Here is a 15,133-nt window from a genome sequence, read left to right as displayed (position 1 = left end):
GCTAAAAATATGCATTTCAAATGAAAGCTTGAGAGTGTGCTGCTGCAGAATGAGCAAAGGTTTACAATCCAAACAACCAAATTACAGGATGAACTGGCTGAAATTAACAAAATTAACTGGCTGCAACAAACAAACAGGGAAGTTTCGTTAGTTTCCCACAATAAACAGAGAGGAGGAGGCTCAACGCTTGGCTGTCCTCAACTTTGGGATTATTCCCTACGCTGGGCGGAAGTGCAGACCAACCAACTGAAAACAGTGGTTTTCCAGGGACCTGGCAGCCAGCCTGTTTCAGTCAGACAGCCTACAATCAAATATGTAACAGTACAATTTAAAATTAAATTAAGAATCCTTTTACAAAATGTCACCATATTAAAATAAGCACAAAAATCCCTCCATAGAAGTCATTTCATTCCTACTGTAAAGGTACGAAGGAATGTATAGAATTCCTGGAGAGAATTCCTGTAATTTCCCCCCTACATTCCTCCCTCCTTCCTCCACTGGTCACTTGTCTAAGCTTGTCCCAGCCAGTGCAGCCTTGTTGACATTCTCCTCTTGCCAAGATCTGGGAATTTGTAAGTAAAACACACAAATGCCCAGAAAGATTACTGGATATCCCCACTTAGCTGCTTGAAAAGCACCTTTTTGCACGTTTACAGGCCTTCGTTGGTGTAAGTGGGAGGGAAGAAAAGTGCAAGAACAGCGAGAAATGTAAGCTTTTGGTTCACTCTTAACTTTATAACTGTGAGTAACAATGGGAACTTAGTTAGAAGCACTTTAAATACATTAGTATATTTCTTGCATCATCTTGAGAAATAAAATAGATTTACATCAGTTAAGCCAAATTTAAGAAATATAGAGCGACCTCTAATAGAAGCACACTACAGCATCAATAAAAAGTTGGTACATACCTCAGAATCACAAAGCAGGATAGCACATACACCTACAATAACGCCTATACTGTACAAAGGCGTGTGCGCTGTCACATGAACGACTTTCTAAAGGTCATACCTCTGAGTCTGAGACCATGCTCTGCCATCTTCAATTAACGGACCCCAAAAGATACAGCAAAACCAAAAACAAACCCCCCCAAAAAAGTTGTGATGCTATAATCCAACAATATCAGGAGTTTGACATTCCTGCATCCTCCCCTTCCTCTCTCCTCTGCCCGTGTCACTCCTTGACCAGCAAGGGAGACAAAGATCAGAAGAATGCTGCAGCAAAGAGAGGAGGGGAGGGAAGGAGGGACGGCATCAGTGAAAGGGAAACAGACCGGGGGCAGAGCAGAACAGGACCGGGCAAGCCGGAGGGTTAAAGGGATGGAGGATGAATGCAGATGAACAGAAGCCCTGTTCTGTGCCATCTCTGCGTGCAACAGGACAGAAGCACCGTGGCAGGGTATGAATAACAGAGAAAAAAACACCTCAAATACAGATTTGGGCAGCACCGATTACACTTATCTTCACGTGCGACACCTCGCTGCATCTGATTCAAGCCAGCGCCTCAAAGGGTGAGCAGCTCGTCCTTTACAAAAAATAATGGGGCTCGACGTGCAAGTGCTTTTGCTTTTGTTATGCTGTTGGAGAAGGTGTGGGACCTCTACAATCCACTTACCCATCTCTCGGTTTAAATGCTTCCCTTTCCTCCTGAAAAAGTTGCGCTGTCTCCAAGACATCCACTTGCTCAGATTCATGATGGAAAAGCAAGTATTTATACTCGCACACAAAAGGAAAGAGGCCGAATCAAATGCGGAACAAGAACATAAGGTGTTGATGGTTGTCAGAGAACGGCAGAGACAGGAAAGGGGAAGCGGAAGTAGAGGTGTCACAGCCCTCACAGAGCGCTCTGAGCTGCCAGGCTGGGTTCTCAGATGTGACGCCGCATGCAAACACGACCGAGCAGAAAGTGCGAAAAGTGGGCGACAGGAGCAGCAGATGCTTCGTCTCGTCAATTAGAAGCCAAGTGACGGGTGACGCAGGACTCCGTGTGACAGCTAACTCTGGTCAAAAGACAACTAGCGCCAAACAACGGCTGACGGCACGCATTTCCCCAAGAAGTGACACAGCGCTCACCTTTTTTATTCATTTCCACCATTTCAAAAGAATAGAAACGGGTCAAAGCTGTTTCAGCCCGCTGCAGCAGGAGAGGGCAAAGGCCCAAGTCCACTGGCTCATTGACATTTTTAGTCAATGAGGAGCAACTGAGCAAACAGCTCAACTCCCACAGAGATGTTTAAAAAAAAGAAGAATACAGGGTTGAGTTCATTTTCCTGCCGTTTTGGCTCCTCTGCTCCAGAGGGAGGCAGAAGAACCCGGCCCAGTCAACCCACGTTTAACTTCAAGAATGCGACTGAACTGAATCCACTCCCTCCTTCAGAGAAGCAGCTGCTCTGGTTGCAACTCGGAGGAATGAATTAGCTTGGGCGAGGTTTGCATTGGCACTGAAAAATATATATATCAGGTCAACAGAAGGGGACTTTCCGCTCCACGACCCCGGAGACTGGCGTCCCACTAAGGCGCCCCCCATCCCAACCTTTTAATGGATATTCAATGTAGTTTAGCTCCAAAGATTGTCTGATATCAAGGACATGTTGAAATTGCAACATTTACATATTAGACTTTTCTTTTAAGATTATGTTAGGGGTAACTATGGTAACCGTGGCCACAAGCCGCACACATCAAGTGAGTCATAGTCCGACTAAAGACTAAGTGAGAGGGATGGAAAATACAAAATCTCCCAAAATACCACAGCCTCACTCCGCTGGAAAAAAGTAGATTCCCAGGCCTCCATCCATAAAAGCCTACTTTACACAGCCTGGTCCATGTCGCCATGTTGTGCTTCTATTATTCCTCACAGGAGAACAATAATTTAGTAATTTAGTAACTTTAAAAGGACACTGATAGTTCCCAGTCAAAAGTAAGGAGTTATTAAAATAGGAGACTGGAGAAGTTTAGAGACTATGATACATGCATGACCCTCAACTGGGTCAGAGTGGAAAAGAAAACAGAATTTGTTGTTGTGAGCAGGCCCCGAGCTTTAGCCCGTGTCAGCAGTGTATGCATAGCGAGCATTCAGACTTGTGCGTCGGTGTGCATTGGGGCACTTGGTGAGGTCAGGATAAAAATGTCTTTGCAAGAATCTGCAGCCGTCTGCAGCCCTCCCTTCCAGAGGAGCCTCTAAAGCGCTCACAAATGTGGATTTATGTGATCACTGCGTCCTCAGAAGTAGCACGGAGGATGGTTCATTGCACCTCATTCCTTCACCGTTCCTGTAAGCTCTAGAACGGATGAATCTGGTTCACACATGCTGGTCGTCATATCTGCAGAGCGCCCGCCTGCTACCTGACATCCTGAGAGGAGCGAGTGCTGCAGGATCAGCAGGGTGGCTGTGCAGCCGATAGCACTGAATAGAGCAAGAAACCAAACCAGGAAATCATTACACGTATAGCTTTAAAGGGTTAATATTAATTCCCCCTCAGTGGAGCCTCAGGGTGTTTTTTTGTTTTAGTAAATCCTGTCATGCGAGGGGTCAGAAGGTAGATTGGGCAAGGTGGCTTTGTAGCTTTAATGTGGTCAGAAAAGGGGGCGGGGTTAAACTAGGGAAACAGAGATTCACTGATGGCAGAGATCACTTTCAATCCGACTTCACTCAGGACATAATTTTCTGTCATTTCGAGCTGGGCGGGGTGTCTGTGCCACACACACACACACACACACACACACACGCACTGATGAATCACGCTCTCACAGACGAGCGCACCCAGGGGAGACATTTTGCCCAGTGCTGGAGTTCTTACATTTCCGGGCAGTATCCGCAGGCCTCCTTCACTCGGACTTCTAGGGAAACCCCAAGACAGGCCCGCGCGTACACCCCAAGGCAAGCGTGCACTTCCATATATTACACTGCAACATAGACTAATCCAACAACATTCCCTCTGAATGGATCTAAAGGTAAAAAATAGACTCACCGGGCAGGTCGTGCCATCTCAGAATGAAGGGGCGGCCACAGTGAAAGCGCCTTTGTTCTGATTTGATGCTACCCACACACGCGCATTATTTAGTATCTGCATAACAACGAACACGCCAACTTTTTACATTCGCTGACAAGCTCGGTGGCAATCAAACATAATACAGCGCCGCCTTATTACCTTTTCTCAGGTGATAGACGTGCTCGGAAGTTAAATGACACAGCGGGGAAATGTAGCCGAGCCCGTACGGTGACAAGTCCTAGAAGAAATAGTCCCACACCGGGCACACATTCTTGTTCTCCAATTGGATTTTTTTCAATTGACTGAAGGTCACATGAGGTGTCGAAAAGTATTGTTATGAGGTTTCTGAGCTCCGATCCTTAATAAACCAATTTTGAATATGAATGCAGTCGGGGAGCTGCTGCGTCCAGGACTGGTGACCACGTTTGATGGTGCGAGGCTCTGAACACAGCAGAGCTCTCAGGTGACAAACACACACAGAAAAGGGGTCAAGGGAGCATCTTTTAAGTTTTGAAACCACAGGGTCTTATCCTTGGATGATATATGACCTTTCACACTTCTTTGCACGATGGAATGAGCTTGAGGAGGGAAGTGAACAGACAGAATAGGTCAACAGGACCTCAAGGGATTGTAGGATAATCCAACCAGAACTTTCCACCGTTTCGAACCAGTTTGAGCAGTTTTTGGGGCTGTTGGTCCACACGTGGCTTTAAAACACACGTCTGCTTCTCACACCTCATTATACATTCGATTACCTGGCGTTACAGGGATAAATAACTGCAGTTACAACATACAGTCATGCACTACAGTTGAAACACTTGTTTCCTTTCCTGGATCTTGATAGCGTGAACCTCACCCCTCGCTTCCTTCAAGCAGCCCGGGTGGGAACTTAATGCACTTACTATCACACTGTGCCCATTGCGAAGGAGTGGATCACACATCTGTCCCTGCCTAAACCCACATTAGAACTATAAAATGAACAACGCCAGTGAAAGCACACCTCCTTTACACCATTTTTTTTGTCAACCACTAATGATGACAGGAAAGGAGTTGTGCCACAATACATCACCCGTTTAGGGACACCCACAGCGTGGAGATCACACGAACAAGTGCGCCCAGCCGTTCTCGCAGGGGTCGTCTCAGCTGTGAAAACATCCTTCCGCTCGCGCACACATTAATTTATCTAATCCCGTATTTCACACATAACCTCCAGTCCCGCCTGACTTTAGTGACGGCCTCCTTCGAGACCGCACAAACCGCAGCTAAAAAAAGAAAGCTGGGCAAATTCAGCAGGTTAACACAGTCCACATGTTGTAAGTTCTCTCTTTTTTGCCATAACAGAAAGTATTATTCTTGGCGTTGTTATGGGAACACCATTTGTTGTGAGAAAAGCGCCGTAAATTACAAACTCCATCGGAACAATTACATTCCTGGCTTCATTTTAAGGCTGAACGGACGAAGAAACCTGACACGTGAACGCAATAGGATGGAAAATATGACAAGCAGGTCTTTTTATTTCATCGTTCGTTTCTCTATGTTCATTATATCGGAAGAACCTCGTCTTTAGTAGCTTGATTTGCATTTGCTTTCACAAGTTGACTTTTTATAACAACACACTTAAGACCTGGCTAATTTTTGTGTGCTACATTTGCAGCTCATGATTAGAGCTATTACACAGCCTGTTTTTCATCAGGTTTAATAATGAACAACACAGCCAACACAGAAAAACCCAGTAGAAATTGAAATAGTTTGCAATGCTCTTCTCTCTACAAGAGTGAAGAGCAGCAACTTGTTGAGCTACACACAAAAGTATCTCAGGGTGTGGCTCCCTCGACCCATCCCATCATTCTTCTCTCCTCTGCTGCCACTGGTCAACATTTTTGCGACTCTCTCTGTCACCTAGCAAACAGGCTTTGATCGGCCTTCTCCTGTTCCCTCCGTACCTTTGTTGCTCCGCTCCCAGTTCCCCTGCCTCCATGGGAACTGAGCTTATCCATGCATGATTTCTGGCTCAGTCAGAGTTTCCTGACAGCAGACGCTCAGCAATATTGCTGCTTGTCCTCCCTATACAGTTACCAGCTCTCGGCCATGTCCATCATCTCAATGATGAAACTGTATGGATAAATATTAGGATGAGCCATCATACCAGATCTCCACTTTATGATGTCGCTGAACTCTTCATTGGCTCCTCCCTCCGCGGTGTCACCGAGTGACGCCATAGTAGCCGATTCGATGTTTTCTTGGTCAAAATTGCAAGAGTGCTGGGTCTCTTACTGGGCCTGCAACACAACATACATTTCCTTCAATGTTTTTGTTAACTGTACTGTTGGAATATAAAAAAAGGGTCAGAATAGAGGTGTCACGTGCACTAGAGCTGCACAGATGTCAGATGCAGAGCAAACGGGGAGGTCCGACACTTCAGGAGGAACAACACAGGTCGTTAAAATGTTAACAGCTGTTCCAGACCTCTCAATGACGTCTCAAACCCGTCGGGAAAATAGGTAAATGGTTTCAGACGCCGTAGCCGTTGGCTGACAACGCCCACACGGCAGGTTAATCAGCTTTGAGTTTAAGGCACACGAGTGATCTTATTATCAATTCTAAAAGTTGTGAACCGAGGTGTCCAATTTCAAGCATTCTGTCCTTTATAATTGCACGGGTGGAGTTTCAAGACACACTGATTTTCAAAAGGTCATTTCAACAAACAGGCTAAACTGTTCGGTCTGGCTTGGTATTACCATCACCATGCAGGTTACTTATACATTATGTTTGGCTAGCATCTAGTTAAGCTTTCCACGATGGAGACCACTGATGGGTCCTCATCCATGAGCAGCAAGGCACCGCCTATAACACCCAAAGGTTTGTCCTGACCAAATGCAAGAGTCACTTTGTTTCTGCATCTCCACGGGTCTGTTTTCGTTCAGTTTTTAACGCCGTCTTAAGAGCTGCCTTCTATTCCCAGCTAATACCCGTAGATGTGGTCTGCAGTCGTGCAGGGAATCCTTTCATTGAGCACCCAACAAAAGTATGTCCACTCCCAAAATAGATTTGCTTTTGCCATGAAAGGAGCTTGATTTATCGTGCAGTCCTTCGAGTAAAAGTTCTTCTTGCATGATGCAAGGGCCATAAATAACGCCTATAAATTTGAGAAACAGGCCTCAATTATGTCAGTCAATTTCTGTAGGACAGACAATTTCATTTCTAGTCAACTTCTGAGACTAGAAACTGAAAACAGAAGTAGTGTACGTATACTTAAACAGCGGATTGCACACTGTAAACCTATTGGTGGCCTTGCAGTAGTTAATGTTTTATCTCTTAAGCATGACTGGTATTTAAAGCGGGGTAAGACCGACTTTCTGCAACAGTTATAATATATGAATAAGTAAGAATCCAGTAAATGAAGTTAAAAGTCACATGATTTGGTCTGTTTTGCTGCTTTAGTGTTTTATTTTTAATCTTTGGTATGAGAGCCTCTTTACTCTAGGCTTGTCAAACTCTTAGTAGCAATTTAACAATAGAGATTCATGTAGAATGAGACGATCTATAGGTTCGGAATGCCAATCTCACCTTTGCTGTCACCCAGGAGTCCGCAGACGTGCTCACCAAATTAAGTCCAAAACGTCTCAAGTGTGTGTATCAAAAGTTCTGAGGTTTGGAAGGCACGCAAATTCAGTGAATTTAAGGCATTTTACACGACAGACGAGATACTCTTTTAAGTCGAATGGCTGACTAAAAAGGAGACTCGTCCTCAAGCGCATCCGAACTCCCCAATGTGGCCCAAAACGCTTTAAGAGCCGCTTTTATCTCCGAAGCACAGAAAAATCCTGCGACAGTGGTGTTGAAAAGGCGACAGGTTTTCCGCTTAACTCAAGACATATGGACATTACACTCCAAAGCTGACGGCTATACCGCTGACGACTCCGGGTCCCACAACTTTGTTCCTGTTGCTTTCCTTGCCTATTTCTCCGAGCACCTTCTCGCGGCGACATCAAGTTTAGGTGAGTTATGGCAGCTAAGAAAAAGGAAATGCCAAAATAAGGCCTTCAAAATAAACCCATTGGAGTAATATTTAAAGAGCTCCTTATTTTTGTTCCCATTTATTTGTAGAACAACTAAGCTTTAAATAGCTTTAGCATGTCATTACAGTATCTGCATGAGAATCTTGATCGTCTATTTAAATTCGATATCAATTGAAGCACTTATTTTGAAGGCCTTAACCGGAAACACTGTGTTCACTTGTGCTGGGACGTGGTTGCGCTTTCTCCTCTGGCTATAAAAGTTTTCCTGACCCAGAGATGGAAACATGGCGCGGCGGGTGTCACGTGATGCCAAACCAACAACACCGGAGAGCTCCACTGGGAAACAATCATCAGTATAATTGTAATGATCAATAGCCCTGAGGACTTCAACAAGTTAACATACAACTTTAAATGAATGGAATATTGGAGGACATTTAGGCCTCAGACCGTCCACTAAATGGAACAAGGACTGTGATAACCAGGTAATTCAATTTATTATATATTATATACATTAAATGTATTATTTGTTATTTTATTTTTACACGGTTTTCAATTAATTCCGTATTTCGCGCGCACATTTTTCACTATTCCATTTCAATATACTTGTGTTGGTCTAAATAGTAACACCCATCACTTCGACTTGTCATTAGTAGAATATCACACTTTGGAAAGGATTGTCTGTTGGGAAAAAGAATATGTTCTTCCTCCTCCCATATTTTTTTCTTAATTTTGTTATGTTTGTAGCCCTTGGGGAACACGTGAATAAAGTCATATTCACCAGAATCCTTAAACAGTTTAAAATACAATTACTTTATTAAGGAGAACTTTGTTCCCTTTAGTGCAAATAATTCATGTTAATCCCCTTGAGCCAGGAACTACTGACAGAAACATGATAAATTGTATATCTTCTTTGTGCCTGACTGGGCATTTTATGGTACATTTATAGCTGAAGGACTGAGTCAGATCCAGCAGAACATCAAATAAGCATAGTTACAGCGCCCCCTTGTGGACACGTGGCGTAAATATTCCTGACAAAAACGTCGAACGTATTTCCCGGAAATGCATTTACCGATTTGTGTGTGGGTGTGTGTATTTATGTATATATACATATATATTCACCAATGGAAATGTACGTATTTACGATCATCTATGAATCTGTAGCTTGCTCTCGTGGGCATGGTATGTCATGAGCAAATGGATTAAAGATTAAAAATGACTTAAAATTAATACCAGGAGTGGGGTTCGAACCCACGCGGACATACGTCCATTGGATCTTAAGTCCAACGCCTTAACCACTCGGCCATCCTGGTATAGATGACGAAGTCCACCAGATTTTAGTGTAATATCATATATCGTACGCGCGGTGTCACTAATATATTAGCAATATTAGCTTTCGCTGATAAGATTAACATCCGCTAGCTTTGCGCAGTACATAGATCCATAAATGTTGAAGATTTTCAGGTATAAGGTTACCCTTTTCGCGTACTTTAACAAACCATCCACCGACAGCAAGAAACAACATCCCGGATCCGGACATGAGTGTGTGAAAGCAGACCGACAAAATCAACGGAAGACCGTCTCCGAAACTTACACTTACGGCATCGTTTCCCACTTTATCTGATTGGGAAAGTGAAACTGAATATGAAACTGATTATGTTACAGTCTTTTGTAAACATATATACACAGACTTTATTTGTCATTAAGATTTGCATCAAAATGAAGTTACGATGGAATGGTTCAGTGCACAACGGGAATAATGACGGTAGTATTTACAAAAGTATAAATATACAATACTACAAGAGTATTGTTTTCCCACACGAAACGAAATGTAAGTCTGGTAATTATTGCCTTATACGGTAAATTTGGTAAGTTGTGAAGTTCAGATATACGAGGCTTATATTCAGGATATGGCTGCTACACAAGGCCACAAGACCATTGGCCATGCATGGCCATTCCATGCATAAAATGATGTCTGCTGCTCCCTGAACCACAATCTGAGCCCCTGACATTGTCATCTTGGACCATCAGGGAATGAAAAAATCCTTTGATTTCATAACCTGCTTACTTAATCCATTCACATAGGTCAGCTGGCCTCATTCTTTGGTATATAATGTTGCTGTACCCAGGACTTAGCAGCTGCAGCAACCCCAGGTCAGCAGCTTTAGAAAAGTATTTTGTATATTTCTTTTAATTGCAAATATAATCAACTCCCAGGTAAATTCAGTCTTTTTTATTATAAAGTCAAAGTTTATTAATACGTTTATGCATAAATGTATTGACAGTCAAAATAACTAAAAAACCTTGTCATTTCTCCAACATGACAAACAAGGACAGCACTGCAGAAAAGGGTTTTTCTTCTTATATTGTATGGCTTTTTTGATATGGATGTTGACTTTCTCAGTGTATTCCTCAGTCCTACAGACATTAGCCTCAATATTATTGAGCAGAGATCCCTGGGTCTCTACTAACGCAGCCATCTCCATGAAGAGTTGATGGACCTCCCTCAGCCTGGCCTCCAGCTCCACCAGGTCTTTGTGTCTACCTTTAATTTCATTCATCGCCCAACGAGAAGTACGGCCTCCCTCTGTCTCCAGGCTGTGAGACAGCTCTGTCCATCCCTCGCCACCTTTGTGTACAATCACATCCAGCTGCTCGTCACTGATTTTAGTCCCCAGTATGGACACCTGCCTCTTGATCCTCCCCCGACATATGGTTTTCTGCATGTCCTCTGCACTGTTGTAGTCATTCATGAGTGCATTGAAGTCATGCACCAGTGTCTCATACTGACCCTTGGCTATACGACTGATGGCGGAGTTTGGACCTTCTTTCTCCTGGATCCGGCTGCTTTCCCACCCCAAGTCCTGAAGGCGGCCGTACAAGTCCTCCCCATGTCGCTGGATCCTCCGGGCAATGGAGTCAAAGTCCCTTTTGATGAGGGTGAGACGCCTGACGGTGGTGCCGAACCGCTCGTTTAGGGCAAAGAGGCCCGCCACCTCCGAATGAAGCATGGAGAGCTCCTTGCGAAGAGCGTGCGCTTTTGTTAGGATGTTTTCAACAGCTGAGGTGGTCTCAAACACCACTGCCTGCTGGGGCAAGGTCGCGTTTACATCATAATCGGGTTCAAGGTCCTGGTCGCCCACCTTCTCGCTAATAGTCTGAAGCCTCTCCAGCATGTCCCGCATCCTGGCTGAGAAACCAGAGTAAAGTAGTTTAAATCAGATGAGATTAAAACCACCGCAGGAGATAACAGCAACCATGTTACTAGACCCCGTGGTTACCGTGACACTCTGTGCACATTCGCAGGTAAACGACTGTATATTATAACAATAAGGCAAACTAAGCATCCACCCAGCGTTCCGAGGATTATGTATACACCGACAGGTTATTTTATCTGGGGCTTTTCTCTTTCCGAGCAGTTACAGCTCAGAGACGTTTTGGAATGTCTTCATTCAATCCAGGAACCAGGAAACGTGTTTGTTTTGTTTTTTTCAACAATTGGCGTTAAGCAACAACAGGCACACTCATTTTACAAACTGCAGCTTGTCAAGAGCTTTGAAAATTGTGGTGGTTTTTCTAAATCTGCACACAGGACAAGCGTCAGTTTCCTCATAGTTCTTGCAAGACGCTGCATGAAAATACTTTTAAATTATTATTAACACACACACACACATATATACATACGGTATATGTGGTGGTGGATAAACACCGAAAGACAGTGGTGGTGATAGATATCCCGAGTGATAGCAACATCAGGAAGAAGGAACATGAGAAGCTGGAGAAGTACCAAGGACTGAAGGAGGAGATAGAGAGAATATGGGGCATGAAGGCAACAGTGGTCCCACTGGTGATCGGGACACTCGGGGCAGTAACACCCAACCTGAGTAGATGGCTCCAACAGTGCCTGGAAGTGTTTATATTATTAATTCCCCATTAATTATAGTCTTTACTCCACCTGGTTCCACATGCATTTTACCATTCAAAGCCTCTTACCTTCTGTGAATTGACTCCTACACAAAATTAAATGACAGGACAGTCCCTGGTGTCCTACGCTGGTTTACTGACTCAGAGGAACAGAGAAAACATCTTTACATTCTAAAGAGATTTCTGAGATGTTTTCTGGTGCACTCCAAGTGTGTGTGGTAACCACCCCTTCACAGGTGGCAGCATGGACCCTCCCACTGAGACGTACCATATCGCATCAGAGGGGTGGAAAAATGCTTCCCACCTTCCTTTTTTCGTTCTTGAGAGTATATTCTTTACAGGTAATGTCTGCTAGAGGTATAGTCAGAGGAGTTAGCCCAACCTGTAGAACAGGAAAAACCATTTCCCGTTTGTTAGATGTTTATAGCTGTGTGTGTGTGTGTGAGGGGATTGGATCAGTCACAAGGTTCATAACAAGGAAGGGAACAGGAAGAATGCTAATAGTTCATACTGTTTGTCCTAGTGTGATCTTAAATGAACTACACCTGTTGTGGATGTTTTAGGCGCCCACCTGATGTTTTCCTGTCAAGACAAGAATAATTTCACACGTCAATTTTATTGGATTGTTCAGAATTTACATGATGCCACGAAAGGAGGGGGGGAGAAATGAAAAGTGAGATTAAAATACCCACATTAAAAAGTGATTGATGATACATCTTTTAAAAGCTGTAGCTTTTATGTCATAGTCTTTAAAATGGAGATATAAATAGAGAAATAGTGCCGATGCAGACCGGCTCTTAACCATTAACCCAAACATTTCATCGTGATGTGTTGGTTTATTTGATCTGTTACATTTTCATCTAGCCATTCACCTACTGCTTCATTCCCTATAGACACCACTGCCATGTAGGTCAGCAGGATGTTTCAATATGAAAAACAATATTTAGCAACTGTTTCATTCCTGCATCACGCCTCAGGGACGAGTGATGAGCTCTGATCTGAGATGCCTGTTCTCAAAGGTTACAATCAAAAGTCTACGAGCCATTGTTTCTTTATTACCCACGAGTTATTTTTTAGCACCGTTTCGATGCTGCTCATTTCGGTTTCCTGCAGTCATTAATTGTAGCATGGGAAGCAGCCGCAGAACATCTTTTTACAGGGGTTGTTCTTGTCATAACGTTTAGCCCTGCCCAGCTTTACGATGGCTTCCTGTATGCATTCATCGGTCTTCTGGACGTTGGTCTGGATGGACGTCAGCATGGGCCCCTGCTCCTCCACCAGCAGGGCGATGTCCAGGAAAATCTCGTGAATGCCTTTGATGCGGGTCTCAAGGTCCACCAGCTCCTGGTGGCGCTTCTCGATCTGACACAGAGCCGATCGGGCCGTTTTTCCCTCGGACACGATGTTGTCGTTGAAGACGTACCAATTGCCGGACTCGATCATCTCATCCACGTCCTCTCCCGTCACCTCCCGTCCCACGATCTCCATTTGCCTCTGGATCTGGGCCTTACAGTTCTCCCGATGGGTCATCTCAGCCTCATTATAGTCAAACATGGAGTCACGGAAGCCATTACTCAGGCACGCATACTGGGTTCTGGAAATACGTGTGATGGCAGAGTTTGAACCGTGCTGTTCTTCCAGTTTATGGGCTGTGTTGTCCATTTCCTTTAAGCGTGTCAACACACTCTCAGCCCGAGCCTTTATGTCTGCCCCGATAGCATTGGAGTCCTTTTTGATGGTGCTCATGGTGGTGACGCCATGAAGCATGCGAGAGTTCTGCTCACGAAGCCTTTTGACCTCCAAGCGGATGAGCTGGATGTCTCTGTGCATCTCTTGGGACTGGGAAAAGATCTCCTCAAGAGCGGGGCTGTTGTCAAACACCACTGCTTCATGTTCCAGCTCGTCCTCCAGGTCCACGTTGCTGAAGGAGTCCGAGGAAGTGGACTCGGCGTACTCCATGGGCTCCACATGGTTGCTGGAGAGTTCCTGCAGGTTGCTCAGTCTGTCCCTCATGTCTGAACTGCAAAATGTATATTTTTTACAGGTTATTCCTCCTTTTTTTTTACTCAAATGATGACCAACCTCCACCAGCAGCAAGTCTAGATCTGTGTTATGTTAAAATAAATGTTCATATCAGTCGAAATCGTGGAATCAAGTTCAACTGCCTTTTTTAGATGCTTTACCTGCCTAGAAAACCTTCCCTCCTTCCTTCAGCTCCAGCACTGGCCTAACTGGTTCCCCAGGGACTACTCAGAGGTGTTGGTCCTCACCAAACTAGTTCCTCTAACCTCTGATGTCTTGTGTCGCCTTTCATTTAAACCTTTAATTCACCTCTCTGATTTGTCAACTACTGCTCAGGAGATATTTACCCATCCTGAGTTTTACATTTTTGATAAACTCCCTTTTAAAGAATTTCTACAATATTAAAAACATTTTAACCACTTTTCATTAAAATTTTCAGAAACATGTCCAGTGTGAGTCTTGTAGTTTCATTAATGCCTCAGGCGGACAAAAGCATAGCAGTTTTGGACATTGGTTTTAAAAGTAGTCTAATATTATTGTAGCCTCATTAAAGTTTCACCACCACCAAGAAAGACATGATTAAAGTGTCAATTCATTAAATGGTCTAATCTAAAGATAAGAGGTGAGCTAAAGCTGTGATTTTAAAGAGGTGGAAATGGTAAACAACACGCACATTTATAGTTTTTACACCTTTAAAAAAAAAATCTATACGTTTATAAAAATAGCCTTTGCTACTCCCCCTACATTCTTTATGTGAGAACAAATGGCATCCTTATGTTTGATGTAAACCATCAAAGGTTCTCTTAATGCGAGATAAATATTCTTACCCGTTTCGATGTGACCCTCACAGACATCAACAACTATCCTAATCCAGGTGAGCGCGGTGCAGCAGCACCATCCTATTGTTTGAGCTGACTTCTGGGGGCCTTGAGCACGCACAAAGGGCCCTGCGCACGTAAGACGGCTATCTTTAGAGCCAATGCTGGCTTGTAGCTCTTTTATCGTCAGGGGCGTTTGCATTACGCCACAAGAAGGGACCGTGATGATGTGACTGCAGGAATGAAGTCCGGTAGGTTTGGCGATGACTGGATCCCTGGCGCGTCAGCTGGGTAGAATCATGTCCGCGCAGGTGGTTTGCGCAACCAACTTCTTTGGATTCTGAAAGAACAAAGTAAATCAACGCTTT

At 44.1% G+C, this 15,133-nt stretch overlaps 3 protein-coding genes and 1 non-coding gene across 13 annotated transcripts in view; all 4 read right to left on the bottom strand.

Moving 5' to 3' along the window:
• The window catches only part of utrn (utrophin), a 104,686-nt gene extending 96,728 nt beyond the window's left edge, over window positions 1-7,958 (bottom strand). For 6 of the 9 annotated variants that reach the window (XM_057017574.1, XM_057017581.1, XM_057017578.1 and 3 more), the window contains exon 1: window positions 1,612-1,805. In XM_057017574.1, the coding sequence (XP_056873554.1) occupies window positions 1,612-1,690 (79 nt within the window). In that variant the 5' untranslated portion in view covers window positions 1,691-1,805. Of the gene's footprint in view, window positions 1-1,008; window positions 1,160-1,611; window positions 1,806-6,131; window positions 6,265-7,552 lie in introns of those variants that run through there. The other 3 variants (XM_057017576.1, XM_057017577.1, XM_057017580.1) reach the window with 2 other exon arrangements.
• Window positions 7,959-9,231: 1,273 nt separating this feature from the next.
• On the bottom strand, window positions 9,232-9,314 carry trnal-uaa (transfer RNA leucine (anticodon UAA)). The gene has a single exon. It is a non-coding gene; the product is annotated as a tRNA-Leu (tRNA).
• Window positions 9,315-10,166: 852 nt separating this feature from the next.
• LOC130515797 (syntaxin-11-like) lies at window positions 10,167-12,291 on the bottom strand. Of its 2 annotated transcripts, none has more exons than XM_057016285.1 (2): window positions 12,194-12,291; window positions 10,167-11,191 (listed from the first exon to the last, which is right to left on the bottom strand). In XM_057016285.1, exons 1-2 carry the CDS (start codon window positions 12,201-12,203, stop codon window positions 10,296-10,298), a joined length of 906 nt encoding a protein of 301 aa, XP_056872265.1. In that variant the 5' UTR covers window positions 12,204-12,291; the 3' UTR covers window positions 10,167-10,295. The 2 variants fall into 2 exon arrangements, with proteins under 2 accessions (XP_056872265.1, XP_056872266.1); XM_057016286.1 differs by lacking the exon at window positions 12,194-12,291 and adding an exon at window positions 11,995-12,186 and having other exon boundaries at window positions 10,169-11,191.
• A 231-nt stretch (window positions 12,292-12,522) lies between these two features.
• Window positions 12,523-15,133, bottom strand: stx11b.1 (syntaxin 11b, tandem duplicate 1). Its single transcript, XM_057016287.1, has 2 exons — window positions 14,775-15,133; window positions 12,523-13,945 (listed from the first exon to the last, which is right to left on the bottom strand). Exon 2 carries the CDS (start codon window positions 13,936-13,938, stop codon window positions 13,042-13,044), a length of 897 nt encoding a protein of 298 aa, XP_056872267.1. The 5' UTR covers window positions 13,939-13,945; window positions 14,775-15,133; the 3' UTR covers window positions 12,523-13,041.

The sequence above is a fragment of the Takifugu flavidus genome, chromosome 19, assembly GCF_003711565.1.
Source record: "Takifugu flavidus isolate HTHZ2018 chromosome 19, ASM371156v2, whole genome shotgun sequence".
NCBI lineage: Eukaryota > Metazoa > Chordata > Actinopteri > Tetraodontiformes > Tetraodontidae > Takifugu > Takifugu flavidus.
Note: the sequence above shows the minus strand (reverse complement) of the source record. Positions and strands in the feature narration are given on the sequence as shown.